The 20,441-nt window shown below is 38.3% G+C and overlaps 1 protein-coding gene across 1 annotated transcript in view; it reads left to right on the forward strand.

The window, feature by feature from the left end:
• The window catches only part of LOC117490610 (neurexin-2-like), a 106,540-nt gene that overhangs the window by 34,648 nt on the left and 51,451 nt on the right, over positions 1 to 20,441 (forward strand). Inside the window, exons 8-12 of the mRNA XM_034140369.1 lie at positions 5,439 to 5,558; positions 5,646 to 6,027; positions 7,443 to 7,633; positions 9,624 to 9,797; positions 11,418 to 11,537. Coding sequence (XP_033996260.1) covers positions 5,439 to 5,558; positions 5,646 to 6,027; positions 7,443 to 7,633; positions 9,624 to 9,797; positions 11,418 to 11,537 — 987 coding nt within the window. The remainder of the gene's footprint in view (positions 1 to 5,438; positions 5,559 to 5,645; positions 6,028 to 7,442; positions 7,634 to 9,623; positions 9,798 to 11,417; positions 11,538 to 20,441) is intronic.

The raw sequence follows: 20,441 nt of genomic DNA on the forward strand, positions 1-20,441 counted from the left end.
GCTGATAATTGGGTACATTTCAAGTACAATCCGCAATTATCTGTCGTGAGAAAAGCAGCACTCGAATGCAGTTTTGCTACTGGGTAAACACTCTGCAATGTAGAGCTTAGATTAGTTTAAAGGTTAGTCTGATATCTGATTACTAGATGAGTATGAAACAAGACTGCCGGCTATCAAAAAGACTTGTTGTTGCGTAAATGTTGAAAGATGTTAAGTAGTTTATTTGATTTGATTTTGGCGTCAACTATTAGAATTGTAAAACTAATTTATGCACAAGGACCAGATGCAGTGTGTATATAGTGTTTGTATCATCACACTAATTGAAAAAACTGTTCCTAGGAGGTTTTCTTACTAAACATTTGAATAGAGAGTGTACGTTTGTTGCAGCATTTTAGTAGATTACTGTTAATGTTACTAAATGTTACTAGGGCTGTAACAATGTCAGCTATAAGACCTTAGACCTATAGAAAATGTAAAACAATCATAATCATGCCACAAGTCAAATTCACTTTGTGCTATAACTGTGTGTTTTGTCTCTTTTTTGGGAACTGAAACTCAAAACACAGTTAAGGGAGGTAGATAGAGTCTGTAACCATAACTTTACAAAAGAAAATAAACAGTAAGGGTTAGTTGAAAGGCAACCAGATGAACTTCTAAAGACAAAAATCCACAAGGAACATGTATATTATTAGCATAACATAGATATGTATGTTTTAAATGTCACAGTGATAATCAATACTGGTATATCCAAAGACCCTTAAGTGGAAAATATTCTTAATATTCAAAATAAATCAACGGATGTAGGTTTTAATGAAAAAAAACAATTAAGTATTTAAGTCCACCTTGTTGTCATGCGTCAAAAGACACTTGGTATTATACTTCATTATACCACACACGTAATTGGCTTCTAGGGCCATATGTGCTATAGATGCAGGGGGGACAGGCTGGATAAATGTTCTGTACTCAAACCTTTTAATATGAAACATTACTGAGCGACCTGTCAGCAAATCATCAAATACATTATCATGATCCATGCTGCATTTAAATAGGCAAACATACCTCCATTGGGTCGATAGCAGATGAATGCCAAAGGCCAATTTCCCTCCTTTATCAGCAGAATACATTTTCTGGTATTCTTTGTGTGAAATAGAGTGGCACTTTAAGGTTGTACTGCGGAAATGTTTGAATTCATGATGTAAATTGTCGCCCTCACCTGATACTGAGAGACAGGCAATTTAAATGTAGTTTCAGATTACAGCAGTGGAAGAAAGTCGTTCGGCAGTGAAGAGGTAAACGGCTCGCTGATAAAGATCATCAAATAGAGAGGAAGCTATTGAACACTTATACAAAATTATCACTATAATCGAGCGTCGACTGAAAGCTTGTTTCCAAGCCTCATGTATGAATAATTCCCAGACTCTCTAAAATAATGGGTTTAACTGTTATTGTTCAATTTCGCAATGATTTGCATCCTATTAGTTTTTATGCTCACCGGAGATGAAAGGAAAACTATTTGTTGCGCACTATAAAACATATTTTACCATCTGAGCACGTACAATAGAAAGATCAATAACCGACCGTCTGGTTTGAAATGTTGTTTAATGTTAACCTATTGATCTGAGATGCTGATGTAATGGCTATACACAAAAGGGGACAGTTTTACTGTTACTGCAGATTTACCAAACATGTGTTAGCCTAAGCAACAGTCCATGTTATTGAATGGATTACTTGTGTTCCTCTGATTGAGGTAAGTAGTGTGTGTGCGATACATGGGTGTGTTGTTTGATAGAGAGTGCATGTACTGTCTCTGTAAACCACTTTGATTTGGTTCATTTCTGGTATACAATAAATTATAAACAATAACAGAATATGCAAAAATAGCCAAAACCCTAAAAACACATAAAACTTAAAAATAATCGTTCCAAAAATGGTGCTTAGTTGATTTCAATGTTAAATGTACATATATTATCCTTTACAAAATATAATTATTGAAACATAGATTAGAATTTACACAATCTTAAAAAAATAATAACTGGCTTTGGGTATTATTAATAAAGTGAGAAGGGGACAAATATGGAAGATTGACATGCTCCGCCAAAGTAATTGCCCTCTCTACCAGCAGATGGCATCGTACCATCATAGACTGTGCACAGAAAATATGAAATGTCTGTGCATCATATTGTGTGAAAAAATGCATTCCTGATCAAGTCCGCTTCATGTTTGCCACATCGGTGATCTCTGAAGATCTCAGTACTGCAGATGAGATAATGGATGGCTTTTTAATGGATTTGATAAGTGATGACAGCAAATGGAGCCAATTATCCCACATTATCTTCCAAAATAATTAAAACAATTGTCGTTTAGTGAGAACTTTCAGTGGGGAGCAATACAGATTAGAACATAGACTCGTTGTGAGTTTTAATTGTCCTTGTTTTGAACACCTTTAAGGATTTTCGTTACTCAGATTGCTCAGGTGAGGAAAATGGCCAGGAATCAAAGAGACCACCGAGCTGCTGGGAGGCTTTCAGTGGGAGGGTAACAGATTTAAGAACAAATGTTTCTGCAATGCTCTTGATTAATTCTCCAGGATATGCGGAATAATGCTTCACAACATAAGACAGTTTTCAAATGAAGCATTTGTCCTACAAAATTACAAAATTACCATAACATGCTTTGATTAACACGCACATCGAGCGTTCAAAGTATCCGCTCACTCTTAATGCTGACCTGTATAACTCCACCATGCCTTTGAAGTTATTCTTGTTTGAAAATATGAATCACATTCAATTTTAACTGAGGATCAAACTGGACCAAATAGACCTCTTACAAGTGCGGCTTGCTCTCGAGCCACTGGAAGCTGAGATTGTGAAGCAAAGGCACTTTGAAAGGAGGCCACATTTCAAAGGATTTACACTCAGAGGTCTGTGTGAATACTTATAACATTACACCATTGTCATGCCCACTGCAGTGTTTGAGATAGTGTGCTGCATTTTTTATTCATACTGAGATAAAAACATCTTAATGACCCCATTATCAAATATAATATTACTACAACAAATAATACTTTTATTTGTACGAATAAAAGTAAATGTTTTGCATTTTGACATTGATGCGGTGGAACAACAGACATCTGCATTTTTTTTTTAATGTTTTCCTTCATTATCAAAAACCGGCCCACTACATACCCACAATGCAAATTGACAATCGACAGTTGATCCTAGACTCAGATGTGTTATGCGACCATCTTTGAGCTGGGGTACAGAGGGGTCTCTTGCTTCACACCCAGCAGAAACCTGTAGGGGGCGACGCCATTGGCTGCAAAAAAATAGTCAGATCTCATAGAAGTCTATGAGAGAATTATTAGTTTACATTATGACATTACTAGTTTCATGTCTTTTCAGTAGGCACGATGTTCATTTATTAAACCCTAGTCATATATTGATAAAAAAAGATCGACTCAAGGACATGGATTGCGATTGACAGGTCGGTTTGGGTGCTCTCCTTGTTTTTGTTTTTCAAGTGTATATTTTTTAGGGTGTATGTTCATCTCATGAGAGTTTGTTGTAACAATTTGATCACAGTGTTCGCATTTGGCTGTGCATTTGGCCTCACCCTGATGTCACAAGTTGGCAAAGGTCAATAACCAAGATCGCAAAACGGCCAAAACGCCAAAAGCAAAGCTTCAATATACATATTCCACAAACTGATGGCCGACGTCACGATGACTACGTCCCCTATGATATAACTTGAGGCGATGTATCAGTATTTGTGCAGCTCCCTCTAAAATTATAATCCCATTAAACAACTTGTTTTCACACTTGTAGTCACATAAGTACACCTCAAGATATGCAAACAGACTTTCATCCGTCCTCAGAGAAGCACAGATAAGATAAATATTTATCCAGCGTTCCACTATCTCTGTTTTCATTACAGCAAATGTCATCTCTACAAGATAAACCTTTCTGTTTTTGTGTTGGAGACGATTCCAGTGAGTGGTTTGTTTCTCATTATGGAAGTAAATCAGTCAAACATTGTGAGCATGATTTGATGCGATTGATCTGTCTGGTGTACGCAGTCGATATTCGGCAGGTGGATGATGATACCATGCTGTGTGCTGTAAAGACACTTGATATGCAGCTCTGGACAAAGTCTCCAGTCGCAGTTTTATTTCCCTGAGGATGAAACAGAGCAGTGTTCGGAAAGCAGTTGATGTTTTCCATTTATTGCCCTCTGTACGTCCCCTGTAATTCTCCTACACCATGAGCTCAATTAGACAGACAAACCCCTAAAGGCGCAGTCAGCTTAGGCATGGCCAATTAGTTTCCCAAGCGATGTCAGAACTCCTTTGAACTGCCGTGTCGGCCTGTTGCATCGGCACTGATTCGGGATGACGGTGCTGCAGTGGCAAGCGTGTGCACTGTGACCTATTTTGAAACCAACGAAAAAGGCAGAGGATAGTGCAGGAATATTGAAACTTAAAGCTGCATGTTTAAACCAAGCCCCTGGGTAACACAATATCTAAGTAGACATTAATCAAATCACTTGCTATTCAGGACAGAAATAACCAGGGATGAGGTGGTTACTCTAAAATCTGATGTTCAAAGTTGTCAAGTTGTTTTTTTCATTTAATCGTTTATTTGAACCGGGACAGTGCACATTAATGAACATTTTAAACAAAATAATGCTTTTAAATGTGAATGAGCCGGATTTTAGCTTTGAGCTAGTTTCCATCCGTAGTCCCGTCACATACAACATTTACGAACATAACATTTTTTAACATTACAAGTTACCTGTAATAAAGATTTAACCAGCAACCTAATCTGAGTATCAGAAAATAAAAGTACCCTGATTACCTTCTGTTACTTTTGAATCACCTCAATGAAAAATGCAATGCAAATAATACAAAATACATTTCAATAAGATGTTTTTTACTTAGTGTATTATGTAAGACAACAGGACAATGTAACCTTATTTAATTAAACATGTTATTTTGGATTTATTAGCCTACAGAACAGTACAACAGTAACATGTGCTCCTTTAAAAGCAAACACAATGTGCTCTTTCTTAGGTTTCTAGCATTGTAATCCTGCTAGTAATCCCCGTTTTTTCTTTTTAAATGTAACATTAATCTGATTAACTCTTTTATTAATGTAAGGAATACACTTAACTATTTTTCGTAATCCCATTAAATGTAATCCGTTGCTCCCCGAGCCTGAAAATAACCCTTACAGAAAAGGAGCTACTTTGATTTATTTGATCCTCAAACTGTGTTGTGAATGCAAAGTATTGGATGCCGGTAAATGTTGATGTCTGTGTGTGTGTCTGTTGTTCTGGAAGTGGATGAATGCATCGACCCTGTGAAGTGAGCCTCATGTTTAAAGGATGTATACTGAGCTGCTGTGGTATGATTGTCACTTTACTCACTTTACTCCTCTCAGGCAAGGGTCCAGAGGTACTGTTGGTAGGCGAGAAGCTGAATGACAATGAGTGGCACACCGTGAAGGTGGTGCGGCGTGGGAAGAATTTGCAGCTCTCTGTGGACAATGTGACAGTGGAAGGTGTGTAGCAGGATTGAAGGAGCTGTGCTTACTGAGCTGCAGATATTGAAAGGTAGTTGAAATCTGAGCTTCTTTTTTGTCCCCTAGGCCACATGACAGGCGCCCACACCCGCCTGGAATTCAACAACATCGAGACGGGGATCATGACAGAGCGGCGGTTCATCTCCGTGATGCCTTCCAACTTTATCGGCCATCTGCAAGCTCTCTCCTTCAACGGGATGCTGTATCTGGACCAGTGCAAGAACGGAGACATCTCCTACTGCGAGCTGAATGCTCGGTTCGGCATGAGGCACATTGTGGCCAATCCTGTGACTTTCACAGCGCAGGCCAGCTATCTGGCCTTCTCCACCTTGCAGGCCTACATCTCCATGCACCTCTTCTTTCAGTTCAAGACCACCAGTCCTGACGGGCTGATACTTTACAACTCTGGAGATGGTAGTGACTTCATCGTGGTGGAGCTGGTCAAAGGGTAAGTGATGTTTGTTTGGACTCAGATAAGTATAGAAGGGGCTTTGGGTAAGGCAAGTTTATTTATATAGCACCTTTCAACACAAGGTAATTCAAAGTGCTTTACAAAAATGAAAGACACTAAGAGCATTAAGAAATAGTACCGCAGAAACATATTATATTTAAAAACACTAATTTAAAAGCAAATGTAATAATTTAGCAGGAGATTACAAATGTATTTTGGCCCTAAACCATTCAATGCTTTATAGACCAGCAACAGTATTTTGAAATCAATGATTTGACATACAGGAAGTCAGTGTAAAGTTACTACTACTAGAGCTGTCTCTAACTAAACTGTTAGTTGAGTTGTGTCCCCACAAAGAACCATAAAAGCAAACCCGTTAATGTTCTGTTCACCAGAGATGTGCTCAGAATTCTTCGGGAAATGAGTCATTCAGCAGGAAAAAGAATATTAAAAATGACTAAAGTAATCCTAAGCGACTTAGCCGATTAGTTGGCGAAAGTGTGCAGTTCTGATATCCATCAGTGCAAAAATATTAGTCTTGCAAAGCTTAAGGCGCCTTGAAGAGTGCATTTTCTACTTTTCTCCTTGTTTGGGCTCAAAATGTCTTAATCATGATTCATTTCTTCAATGAATCAGCCTGCAGCAGTGGAGAGGCACACAAAATAGCATCGAAATGTTGTCATCATAAATTATTTTGGTATAGGGAGGGATGCTGATAGAGGAAGTATGACTACAAAAACAATAACCGCCATCACCAGAGCACCGGTGTCATTCTCACACAAACACATTTGGCAACAGATATATGTTCCTCATGTTTTATTCAGTGTAGATAATTTGTTGCCACTGACAGATTAGCAGAGAAGGGTTGTCGAAACTGAGCAAGCAAAGCAACGATTGTAGTTTTCCTCTGTCAAACCTTGCACAGACTCTTTTCCCAGTTAGCAATTATTCAGCAGGAGGCCTTGTTCGGCTCCGCAGCCTGCAGCAGAAGTCGCACAGACAACACAGACGAGAAATGGCTTCCAACGCTTCTGTCATTGTTTTCCAGGCTGCTCAATATTTAGTGTGAAGTGTGGCAGCTTTGAAATAGATGCTGCTTAACTTTGAAATAGATGCTGCTTAACTTTGATTTAAACAAGATTCCGTTTTTTGACAGTGCACTCTGTGTGGTGATCAAATGTAATTTCAACATGATGTAACGTTTTGCCGTTTGTCGTCATTCATTCACTGTTATCTGTGTCAACAAAGAGCATTTCTGACTTTGACCCCCACCCCTCAGTTGTTATATCGCAAAGCACAGCAGTTTACGCAGCTTGAGGTGCTTATTTTCTACAGTGTGATCCCATAACAGCATATTGGAGCAAACGAACACAAAAGAAACACTAAATGTAATAATCTGTATTGTTGTGTAGGTACGTTCATTATGTTTTCGACTTGGGAAATGGGCCGTCGCTAATGAAGGGAAACTCTGACAAGCAACTTAATGACAACCAGTGGCACAATGTGATGATCTCCCGGGACAACAGCAACGTGCACATCCTCAAGATTGATTCCCGCACCGTCACCCAACACGCCAATGGAGCCCGCAACCTGGATTTGAAAGGTAATTAACTGGACAAATCAAAAGAGTGTATCAAGGGACACAGTGAATACAACAAAGTAAAAAATACAATTGAGATTAGTACAAGATTTCATGATAAAATATGACTTTTTATAGTATTTCTCAATGTATTTTGTGCCTATATACTGTATGTTAACACAAATACAGGCACATGTTTAGCATGTAGCAACAACTAGAAGCAGGCACCATTCAAAAGACTCCACTTTTACAAAATGTATAATGAGATTGTCCAAAATGTGTAAAATGATTCACGTTTGTTCTAAAATTGTTGTCCTCTTCACACATGAGTTGTATTGGAAACAGCTTTTAATATAATGTAGTCCGGTCAACCACTAACTAAATGACCTAAATGCTAAAACGCAGAATTACATTTCTTAATTAAATTATGGATTAAATGAAAGGAAAGACTTCTGTATCTCACAGGTATGGAGGAAATTCCACACAAAAACAAAAATAACCTGTTTGGCAAGAAATGAAGAAATAATAGAAGTTTAAAGCAAGGTTTTGTTATTGAATAAAGTCAATAAAAGTCAAAAGCATTTCACAGAGTTCATCTATTTCAGCTGAAAGGACAGAATCTTTGCACCTAAAGGTTTGTACAAGATCTTACAACAGAAAATACAAACACTTTATACACTCGAGAGCAAGGGAAGGGGAAGGTCTTCAGCGAATTCACATTACAGGGAGTGTTGGCCAGACGGTGGAAACTTGCATACATGTTAATTATTTTTGATTTGATTTGATTTATTTTGAATGTGTAAAACAATAAGACAAAAATGTAACATGAGAATTATTATACAATACAAAATTAAGCAAATTGATATAAACAAATATTACTGATTCTAACTTATGTATAAACAAATGATCTACTTTATTACACATCCGAAAAGGGGTGGGAAGAAGTTTACACTTATTTAATCCCACCCCTTCACCCAAAAACTGAATTATTAACATTTATAAAACGGACAAGTCAAATCAAGCAATCTGATTGGTTCTTAGCCGTGATATACTGAGCGTATACCACGGGTAGAATTGTAGTTACTTTTCACAACAAGTCAGTATCCCTCCGCGTCTGAGAAAAACTGTATACAGTTGGGCTGAAAAGCAAACTGCCTGCTTCGCGTCGGGCCGAACCACGCCCCTTAGCTGTGATATACTGAGCATATACCACGGCCTGTCGTGAGCTATTGCTTAAATATATATTAGGGATGGGAATTTGAAAGCAAATGTATATTCGAATATTCAACCCCCAAAAAAACGGTTAACCGATTAACCGAAATGTACATATCCTGTAAAAAAAAAAAAGAAATGTGGGAAAAATGTTGACAACATTTTTTTATTTTATTTTGAAAAATAAATAAATACATGTTCAAATAAGTATAGAAACCAAGTCGAATTTGTCAAATGTATTGAACTGCTGATCACAGTTTGAACAGTTGACAGCTATAGGGCTACAGCTTTCATGCCTAAAACATAACTTGGTTTTTAAATGAAAGAGGGATCATACGCGAACAACATAACGGGTTAGGGTAACGTAACCCTATTACAACAGAGATCAACAACCTATAACAGGGCCTATGCACAGAATGCAGCTATTCAATACTCAATTCTTGTTTAAGAATATGAGCATGTCTACTCTGATAAATACACAAACAAATAAGCAGATAAATAAACAAACAAATAAACTAACAAATACATAATGGAGGTAAATTATATTTTACCTCAATAAATAAATGTGCAAACTGCAAACACCCAGTTATGATTAAACAGCGTCATCCCTATATCTTGTTAAAATCGTGTCCTTATACCTTTTACAAATGACAAACCAATGGTTGAATAGACAGCCTTTTGTCTGTCCTAAGGAAGTGCAAATTAGAAGCTAGATGTGAATTCAAACCGTGGGAAAATAGAAACCAGAGAATGAAGTTACAGTAATGAAATGAGACTTAATGATACATTTCTACAACAACAGGCGAGCTGTACATTGGTGGTGTTGGGAAGAGCATGTACAGCAGCCTGCCGAGGTTAATAGCATCCCGGGAAGGGTACCAGGGCTGCCTGGCGTCTGTGGACCTGAACGGGAGACTCCCCGACCTGCTGGCCGACGCCCTTCACAAGGTCGGAGAGGTGGAGCCCGGCTGTGGAGGTGAGCTGGGAACACGCTGGGCACAATGAAAAGAGAATGCTCCTGTAATCTGATTTCATCGGCACACAGCACACATGAAACCAGAGGAAGTCAGCGTTTACCAAAAGCTAATTACACTGCATGTGTTCTGGTAATAAACAGCTTTGTTGATTGCTCCATTATGCCACAGAACATATCTTATTATGTTTTATTATGATAGCGAACATGTAATAATAATATCAAGAACTCCAGTGGCTTTGGTTGAATTGTACTCAAACAAGAGAGCAATCAGGAAAACGTTGACTGAAAATACTTAATAATATTGATTAATATCCCAGGTAGAAATTACCTTCACAGAAAACACTTCACAGGATATGGCAGAGTAGATCTGAGAGTGTACTCAAAGTTTGGCTCAATGGTGACGCAAAGGTAAAGGACATAAAGTCTCCAGTATCAAACAAATTGTATGAGTTATTAATGAGGAGATTTAATGATAAGTAGTGAATGATGTGTTCTAAGGGTTTCCAAAATGAAGACAGGATTATATTAATTGTTCTCTTGAGTGCGCACAGCATTTTTTGTTTTGTGTTAAGACTTCACACACACAGAATCTTGTCAGAGTTAATCACATTGCTTTTATGGAGATCATTATTAAGTTGTTTAATATGTTGTTTACAATGTGAGCGTTCAGCATTTGTGTACTATTATTATATTCATATATAATAGGTATATGACATGTAGGTCGTGTGGGAACAAGACCTCTGCAAATCTTGACGTGTTGCTTAACACTCTGGGCAATAAAAACAACACATCGTCTTTGTAGTGTACGTGTTGCTTGCACATTTAAACCTAATGCCCATAAACACACTGAAATGAAATGAGAGTATTGAGTGTATGTAAGTCGCTTTGGGTAAAAGCATCTGATAAGTAAGCAACAATGTAAATCAGCCTATCTGAGGGTTGTCTCTTAAGTGCCATTCAAGTTAACTTGCTGTGGCTGAATGCTTTTTAGTGGAATCGTGTAGAATACATGCTAAAGTAAAAACATTGTGGGGGAAACTTCTGTGTAGCAATGCAGGAGGAGTCACCGACTCAAAGGAGACACGGGGAGAGCTGGAGCTTTGATGTCAAACACTGATGGGTTTATTTGGAGCTTCGGCCGGAGAATTCACAAAACAAGTCAAAGAGTCAGAGGTTCTGACTTCACGGTAGAGTTGCCACGTCAATTCTGAAGAACTCTACCCCAGACCCATGTATTTAGCTAGTGCAGAGAGAATAATCCACATTGTGCATAACAAGATAGAATCATAACACCTCTATCAGCTGACGCCAACAGGCAGGAACATAGAATCATAACACCTCTATCAGCTGACGCCAACAGGCAGGAACAGGGAGACAAAACACTGAGAGCACAGCAGCCAAGGTTACAGGTGCGTGTGCTCAGTCAGGACAGTATGAACTGATAAACTGGGTCAAAGTTATGGGCCTTGGAAAATATTTCCCCAACAAACATTATGTTACATTTTCCTGGTTTCAATGACAAGCCTACAGGTGCAGTAGTATTCCCTTTGGATAGTAGTGAAGATGCATTAATAAAATAAGGACAGGGCGCCTGGTTAACCTGCTGTCCCCCCCCTGCAGGCCCCAGCACCACCTGCACCGAGGACTCCTGTCAGCACCAGGGAGTGTGTCTGCAGCTGTGGGAGGGCTTCTCCTGCGACTGCACCATGACCACCTACGGGGGGCCGTTCTGCAATGACCGTGAGTACAGCTTTATTATGCCTCACGGGGAAGAATGGTAGGGAGAGTCTACTTTGGTCAAATATTCCACTGGTCTCTATAGGGTTAATTATACTAAACTGCAATTAAAGGATTGATCGACAGTTGCTGTAAAATCTGAATTCCCTCGTAAGAAAACCAGTCAGACTTATGTTGGTTTAAAGCAAGGGTGTCCAAACTTTTTTCACTGAGGGCCACATACAGAAAAATATACGAAGGGCTGGGCCGCTCACTAGAGGTATACTGCCTCATAGGTTCATGTATAAGTTAGCAAAATCAATGAAATGTAGGTAAATGATGCTTGTGAGTGTCGGCAGCTCATCCCTTAAAACAGAAGCCTCAGATTGATTATAATAAGGAGAAATAGGAAGGGTGTATTTCAAGCTTGTTATGTTAATAAGTCATTGGGCTTTTTTCTTATCAACTAAGATATGTTAGAAAATGTTTCCAACTTACATTGACTGAATGTATTTGAAAAGTGGTCATGAATACTACTGTGTAATATATTTTTACATTTATATTTAAGAAGTACAATATAAGACAAGCACAAGTTTCATTTGTGGGCCATATTCCATTATACCTTTTGAATTTGCTGAGGGCCGATTCAAAATGGTCCGCGGGCCGCATTTGGTCCCCGGGCCGTAGTTTAGACACCCCTGATTTAAAGTCTTCAGAAGTAGTTTTAGATTACATCAAATGTGGCCGACTCAGCGACACACTGTCTTATGGCCTTTAGTGGTAACAGTAAAGTGGAAAACACTATAACCCCATCATCAGAACTGTTCAAGAAATGTATCTTAGCTTATCCAGCTCAGTGGTTTCTCACCTGTTTGGCTAGTGAACATGTTGTGCTTTTGGATTATTATTTTTTAAGGATTATAAAGTGATATTATGTAATATTTGACCAACACAAGAAGAAAGAAGAAACATGGAAAAGGTAAGAAGTGAACTTTTTTCTTACTTTCTTTATTTTCTTTTTGCTCTAACCATGGTGGCTCCTAATTCTTATACATGCCAGTTCAATCTGACTTCATAACTATCAAACCACACCAGTAGGAGCACACGTGATGCTTTCTTTGATTTATATCCCATTTCCAGGATCTGCAAGTGCCCACTGTTCTCTCTTTACTTAAAACAAAATCAATTGATGCTCAGAGGTAGGAAATCAATCAAGGACTAATGTATCCTTTAGAAAATAATCAACAAGGATGCAACCTATAAGGGACTTGCATTCGATGGGTAAAGAGCGCAAAAAATACTACAAACAATGTCTTTTTACAACAACAATGATAATGCAAAGCAGTGTTTGTGGTGACTTTTCTATCACAACAACAATAACATGTGAAATGTGTGTGACACTATTAATTACTTTTTATTCTCACACCTTACATTGTTATATTTGAGTGCCATCTTTTACTCAGTGTATTGGAAAACATGTCTACCCTTATTAAGAATATTTACATATTGTGTTAGCGTGAGGATGTTGATGTATTGTATTTCTAACTTTAGGAGACGATCGCACGCTAATGCACGACATGATTGATAGCACCACATTTGATAGCTGCCTCGTGCCATAAAGAGCCCTCTTTGTCCAAAATAATAGACCCGACTTTTACCAGAAGCTTTTCACTTATAATAGCAAAAGATTAACATTAAGCTTTTTGGTCCAGTGGTCACGGCGAGTTAAGCTTCATTTTCTGCAGAGTTATTAAAAAGAACTGCAGGAAGGGTCCCTTTGTGGTGACCATTTATAAAGTGTTCTGGCATGTAGCATTGTTTTAAGAGAGAAAAGCGTGTTATACTCTGTAGGAGGTCTATTTAAGAATCAATTGAGGGTATCAGTGCGTAAGAGTCATTGTGCAGAAAGAAAATAAGATGTTTTCTGTACCGTATAGTGTTTCCGACATATTTTGAGAAAGACACACCTCACCATGGATTATTATTTTGTTAATTAGAACAATCTAATTAGATAATTAAGGAAGTGAAAACACAAAATAAAGTACTTTCTGGAGTACAGTTGTTACTGACCTGCAGATACTGCATCTCCTTTAGCTTCTACAGCACAAAGCTGCTTTCCTCCTCCATTTGTTTCGACAAGTTGTCTCATTAATCTGCGTGCTTCCTGTGTTACAAACTTACAAACACAGCCAAATGTGCTCGCTGCCGTAATGTATCGATCGAACCTGAAAATCAATGCTTTGTCCTCTGTAATCTTTTTCTATTATGTCCTGTACTGTGTATATTACGCTGTTCAAGCTGCTTTTTGCTCAATGCATAAACGAGAAGGCAATATATTGGACAAAACAGGAGAGCTGCATTAGTTTACAGTTTGTTTATGTGTGATACACCGCAGTAGTACAATCTGGGGAAGACTTCACGACTGCTACGGCAACATTTTGTATCCATGTAGATGGGACTGTACAATTACAAATTGACATTCCACAACAGGTAGAGCATTAATAAACCCTGTCATTGTCTGGAGCACATTATCACATTATAGGAAAGTAGCCAAACAACGTTTTAAAGTTCCTTCTTGACAACATACCCACAATATGTCTTGCAGGATTGAATGCATTGATTGAGTTTTTTTAATGTTCATCTCTTATTCCCATGCAGTCATACTTGCCAGCTGATCTGTGTCAAAGCAAAGCAAGGATACAAAAACAAATTGATCTTCAATAAGTTTCATAATGATTCCCTTTGAGGGAGATTGCATTATTCATTATGGTACTCTACTTATGGTACTAGTTGTTCAACCCAATGTTTTTTGTTTTTCTATATTTTCTCTAGTTGCAGCTAGTTTGATATCAAACATCGAAGCCTGTATTTCAAATTGCTGCCCTAGGGCTAAACATTCATAGCACTCTTTCTGAAAAGTGTACAGCAGCATTTTGTTTCCCAAAAAATGCAAAATGTGGCTGTTTTTAATTACAAACAATACAGATCTTGTTGATTTTAATTATATAAAAGCATTGCGAATACACATTTTTTGTACAAGAGCTGCAAACAATTTATTTACTTATATTTCCATGCCCCAAAAAATAATCTATTCATCTACCAAAGGTCCCCGAGTAAGACACGTTTACATTTTTGGTGCTTAAATAAAGCAGTGGTCTGCACCTTTGCTATTGTTCTGATAACTGTAGAATGTATTCCTGCATTTAATAGACTATTATTGAACAATAATCGGCACAAAAAAGATTTTCAAGAAAATCAAAAACAATTTAATTGCAGCATATTTGGTTTTCATCCAGCAGCGTTCAGGGAGGACTCTCAATCATGCGGGGGGGTAAATGGCATCGCTGACCGATATAAAAGGTCAAACCAATACATCAGTCGAACGCGGAGGAAATAACAAGCCTCATGCTTCACATTGAGCTATCGTGAAAGTCATTCAAACAAATGGAAAATATGACAATAATGTGCAAACACTAACAAATATGGAGGCAGGACAATTTTCTTGTTACCATCAGTATTAGAGGGTGTCGCCTGTCTTATCCAATTCAAAATCTGTTGCTTTGTTTTTATCGCCACTACTTACTCCACCCATCGATGTCTTCTTCTACAGAAGGTCAGTCAAATATCCAGAGTATTAAAATCGATGTGTGGAAGCCTATCAAAGCAAAATCCCATAGTTGGTTTGTGCTTAAATATTGATATGCATATACAGAAAGCAATTTACCAAGTATGCCACAAACATCTGTGCTAATTACCCCCAGGTCATCGTTTCATCACCAAAGTCGGAAAGATATACAGTATAATGATGATGTGCTTTCCATTTCCAGCGCAGCTCTCTTTAAACATATGGAGAGTGTAATGATCAGTTAACCTCTGAAGCTACAGATGATTCTTTTGGCATATTCAATACTGGCTTTTGTGTGTGTGCATGCGTGCAAATGTTTGTCTGTGTATCTGTGTCACTATGCACAGACAAATACCAACACTTTCCTGTCATAACAACATGTACAAAATAGAGCGGGTATTTCACTCAAATTCCATTTAACCCATAGAAAACAACAACATAGGTTAATATGTATTGCAATGCATAGTAGGCAACCGTAACTTTTGACTCAACTCTTCCTGTTTTCTCTCTACTCGTCCTGTTTTTCCTTCCTCCCAAACATGAAATTCCAGCTGACAATCTCTAACTCACCACAGTGTTTTCCGCTATCACTCGAACCCACCTTGGCGTCCATTTTGTTAATCAACATCCCCTTTGAATTGTTTTATAGTCATAGACTGTAAATTGTGCCTGTCGCCTCCGGGTAATATGGCACAAGACAGCAGCAGTCTTACGTTCTTGTTTCCGATGGCGGTTAGCAAGATTTATCCAGCCTTCATTTAAATGTGTGCCAGAATTGAATGCTTTTCAATTTTCCTTAAAGGAGCTGGATAGAGTTTGTAAAATCAAGGGACACTATAAAACATATGCAGAGGCTTTTTGTAAACCTGTATACAGATTACATTTTATACAAAAGTAGGAGGAAGCAACCTGCAGTCTAGATTTATAATTTTAGTTACAACCATTAGACACGTTTTTAAGATGTTTTTGGGAAATTCGAAAGGTTTTCTCTCAAGATCTATTGCCAAAACTATTTGTTGAAAGTGCCAAAAAATGCCAATGTACTTATCTTTAAAGTACTATAAAGGGTGCTAAAACTGGAAGCTCAAGAGCTCAGTCAAATCCCATTTTCCTTTTGACCTTCATTTCAGGTGGAGACATTCACGATTATGAGTGTTTCCCAAAGGCTGCAAGGATAATCCAGGATAGAGGTTCAGACTTAATCTCGCGCCCCGGGACTGAGGCTCAAGAAAAACATATTGCAGTTCATAACATGGTGGGCTACCCAAAATAGACTTGAGAGACACTTCTGGGTCGCATAAGGTCAATAAGCTGGATCTAGCAGACATGGCTTTAAGAGACTTTCATGATGTATAGTATGGAAACAAATTAACCTAAAAAACAAAACAAGGACCCCTCTGTGTCCTCTGTAAAAAACACATTGTTGGTTATATTTAAAGGTCCCCTATTATACTCTTTTTCATCAATATATTATAGGTCTCAGATATATACAAAACATGTCTCTGAAGTGCTTGGCTCGAAATACCAAACAGATCATTGTAGCATCCCATAATCCCCTCTGTTTCAGCCCTGTTTCAAAAGGGCTGATTCTCTGTCTGTTACAGGTTTTTATATAAATGGATCAGGACAAAAAGTGAGAGAATCTTTTCTCCTGAAACTTTCAGAATCTCTTTACACAGAGGGGACACATGTTGATGTATAAAATACATGAAAAGTAGATTTTGCATAATAGGTCCCCTTTAAGATAATTGACACTTAGTTGCATACACTTGTAATCACTGCATATACTGTATGAGTGAAAGTGGAGGCAGGTACCTCCAACGACGAGTTCATTCTACAGTCCTAACCACTCAAACATCAAATATAGCACAGCTGTGTGCATTTGTACATTAATTGAGCCGTTGACAACCTCAAGTGCAGTCTGAAGAAATAATTATCAAAATAGTATTGAGCCCAAGTCCAGGAAGGACTTAATCAAGAAAGAGGCTTTGACTTTTCGTTGATTCTTTACAATTTATTTCAAAGGGTTCAAGTCCAATTCTTGACTGAGCTGTACCTCCTGCTGGCTTGATTCAACATAATGATCATTCAAAAACACTTACTCGCTGCCTGAAACGGCATGATACTTTTTTGAGCTCCTTAATCGAGTCCAGGTAGAGAGTCATTATAAAAAGGTGTACTAAATTATCGTTTGGGATCCAGTATTAAAGGAGAGGTGTCATGGCCATTTCCACTGATCATAATTCCATTGTTGAGGTATACTAAAATAGATTTATACTGTGCATTTTTCCAAACTCACATTGGTTTCTCATACAGCATCTCTGTAAACTACTTGTATTCACTGAATTTCACTATCTGCCTTTAACGGCTCGTTGTAGCTCCAAAAGCTCCAGCCCCCACCCTCCCTGTGAGCACAGTGTGCTCTGATTGGTCGGGACGTTGTGAATCGCGCTGAGCTCCGTGGAGGTGTTGCTTCCTTGTTTAGGATACATAGCGAAACACAGCCAAATTCATCCTGAGCACACACAAACTCACAGCCGAAGTAAAAACAATAAGTGTGGCTTGATATTGAGTAAGAAAAAGGTTGATAAACGCTGTGAGAATGGGTCTGCAGAGAGAATTTCGCCCCGATCCCAACTGTCTGTTATCAGCCTGCAGCCAGGGAGGAGAAATCAGCTGAGCTGCCTGCTCCCTGCACACAGATGTGTGTGTGAGGAAGTCCGTGGATCGGTCAATTTGGACCAATCAGCAGGGGCTTAACGTAACGGCTCCGCGGACGTAACGTAACGGCTCTTCGGGATTGGTCCATTTCGTTCCGGGTACCGCTTGACATCAGGCCGTACCCGGAACGAAATGGAAGACTCAAATGGGCAGTGACGTATCTCCAACGAGGCGTTTTGGGGAGCTATTTTCTGTGTTAGAGTTTTACTCGCTACAGGGTGTACTTTGAGGGTTTTGACTCTGCACACCGTTTACATGCATAAAAACCTTCATAACACACAAGGGGACGGGTAATAACCGAAAAAGCATGACACCTCTCCTTTAAGGCCCGCTCTGAAGTGATTGTATTTTGTATCTTTCTGAACACTGTGGAGAGACATTAAAAGTTACTGCTATAAACTTTTCAAACAAAGACATTGTATAATTACATGCTCATGTCATGTAAGCCTCGTGAACCTCAGAGTCGTTTCTTGATAAGTGTAAATTGCACTCATGAATAAAAGCTTGTAGAGTGATTACAGTAGTGGCCTCCATCAATGTCAATTACCTTTTATAACTTTGGAAAGGGGGCTCTTTAAATGTGCTTAAGGATTTTGTCAACAAGGTCACTTGGGTATTTTATAACAATCCAGTTACTGAATGTAGTAAGCTAGTAAACTGAAATATTTTCCCATATGTTGGCTCAATTAATTCATATAATTTGTTTCATTTTAACCATACAGATACTTTATTTAAAATACAAGCAACGTTTTTTCATACAGTATAAATACAAATTAATCAAAGAAACATCCATTAGCGAATGCCTTAAGTCAGAAGGCAGTTTTTTTTTGGGTCTAATTTTAAATATGAAATCGGCCATTCGTGCTGCAGCTATATTTTTCGGTTTTTAAACGTTTAGTTTTCTTGGTGATAATTCTGTAAGACTGAGGTTGATAAGAGTCTGTACAGAGAGTGGATGGATGGTTGTTTGGATAGATGTACATTTTCAACCTTGATTTATGCTTGCAGAATAAAAAGTATATGCCCAAGCACTGTTTTGCAGACATCAGATGAAAGACGATGTTAGTATTTTCCCATTGGTTACATTATCTCAGCCACCTGGCTTTGTCAGCTTTGTTCAAAATAGAGACAGTGTATCCCAGAAATTATCATCTCTGCCAAATCTGTGCATCATTGTGAGTCATTTGGATCCTCTGAGCCCAGAGCTGCTGGCACGGCTCCCTGCTGCTACATCACGGACGTAGAAATCGTGAGCATTGTGTAGTTGACTGCTAGTGCTTACAGGTATACAACACCGAACCTGTGATTTACAGGAAGCACTGCTTTGAATCTTTGAAATTATTTGTCTTGTATTACTTGTCTTCCTGTGAAACACACCACAGGTCAGGCCTGACCGCTCACTGCCACAGCGTTTTAGCCTTTAAGGCACGGGTGAAGAACTTGAGACATTTACATTGATGTGAAAAGAAGTCAAGCACCTGAGGGGATGCTGCCACTTTTGACTTATTTTGGCTTCTCTGTCCTTGCAGTTTCTCACGTTAGAAATGTCTTTGTTTTCTTATGTGTTGTGTTTTTAAAAGGGTTTTCTATAAAGGTACCAAAAACACTTGAAATGACCAGTTTTCAGAGAGGAGGGCCATCAGGAATTACTGCAGATTTTTCATCAGGCGATGTTTGACAGAATATTCAAGAGACTGGCTGACACACTGACTCGTGCTGTTATTTAAGCTGTTGAGGAATACATGTGGTTGTATGTGCAAAATAAACATGGTCATTGCTGTTCTGCCAACCGTGAATTTCAGTAGACACTAAATGAGCGATTTGAGTTCCTCTGACCCAATTTATTTTCAATAAATAGCGATGGCAGCACACACAAAACGATGAAGGGATTATTGAAATGGCTTGCTCGCACCAATTTCCTAAACTGAAACCATTAACGGCTGTTTGTGGTTGTTATTTAATATCATAGATGAGCTGACAGTTCAAACAGGGCAGAGGACAACTCATTAGATCTGAATCACTTGAGAACCCCTCTTCAAATGTCAGAGGATGCCATTTAAAATAAATGAAAAATAACTATCTCAAATAATCACTGCTGGATGAAATTAAAATGAAATGTGACCTCAGACTAAGTGAAGTCAAAGGACAATAGATGTTGTATTTATGTCACGAAACATGTCTTTCATTGTTTGGAGGAAAGGGCTGAGGAGGGTTTTTTTTGTTTTAATGTATTTTACGTTAAAGTTAGAAATGATATCCTTGTCTTAATAACAATTTGAAAAATGTCAAATTAAGAATGACTACCTTAAATCATTTGGAGGAAAAAAATGCCACAGCAAATACTCCCAATTTTCTTTTTAATCCCCAGTATAGTTACCTCCTTAATTGTTGAGCTCAAGACGAAGTGAAATCTTTGACTTTTATCTCCTGTAAACTCGATTAGTGATGTCTTAATTAAAGGGGGCCTATTGTGCTTTTCAGGGTTTTTCTCTTTCTTTTAATGTAGGTTTGTATGCATGGAAATGTTCTGCAAAGTTCCCTCCAGAGGGTGTTTGGTTGTTTTGTTAAAGCTCCTACACTTC

This window comes from Trematomus bernacchii, unplaced genomic scaffold, assembly GCF_902827165.1.
Source record: "Trematomus bernacchii unplaced genomic scaffold, fTreBer1.1, whole genome shotgun sequence".
Taxonomy (NCBI): domain Eukaryota; kingdom Metazoa; phylum Chordata; class Actinopteri; order Perciformes; family Nototheniidae; genus Trematomus; species Trematomus bernacchii.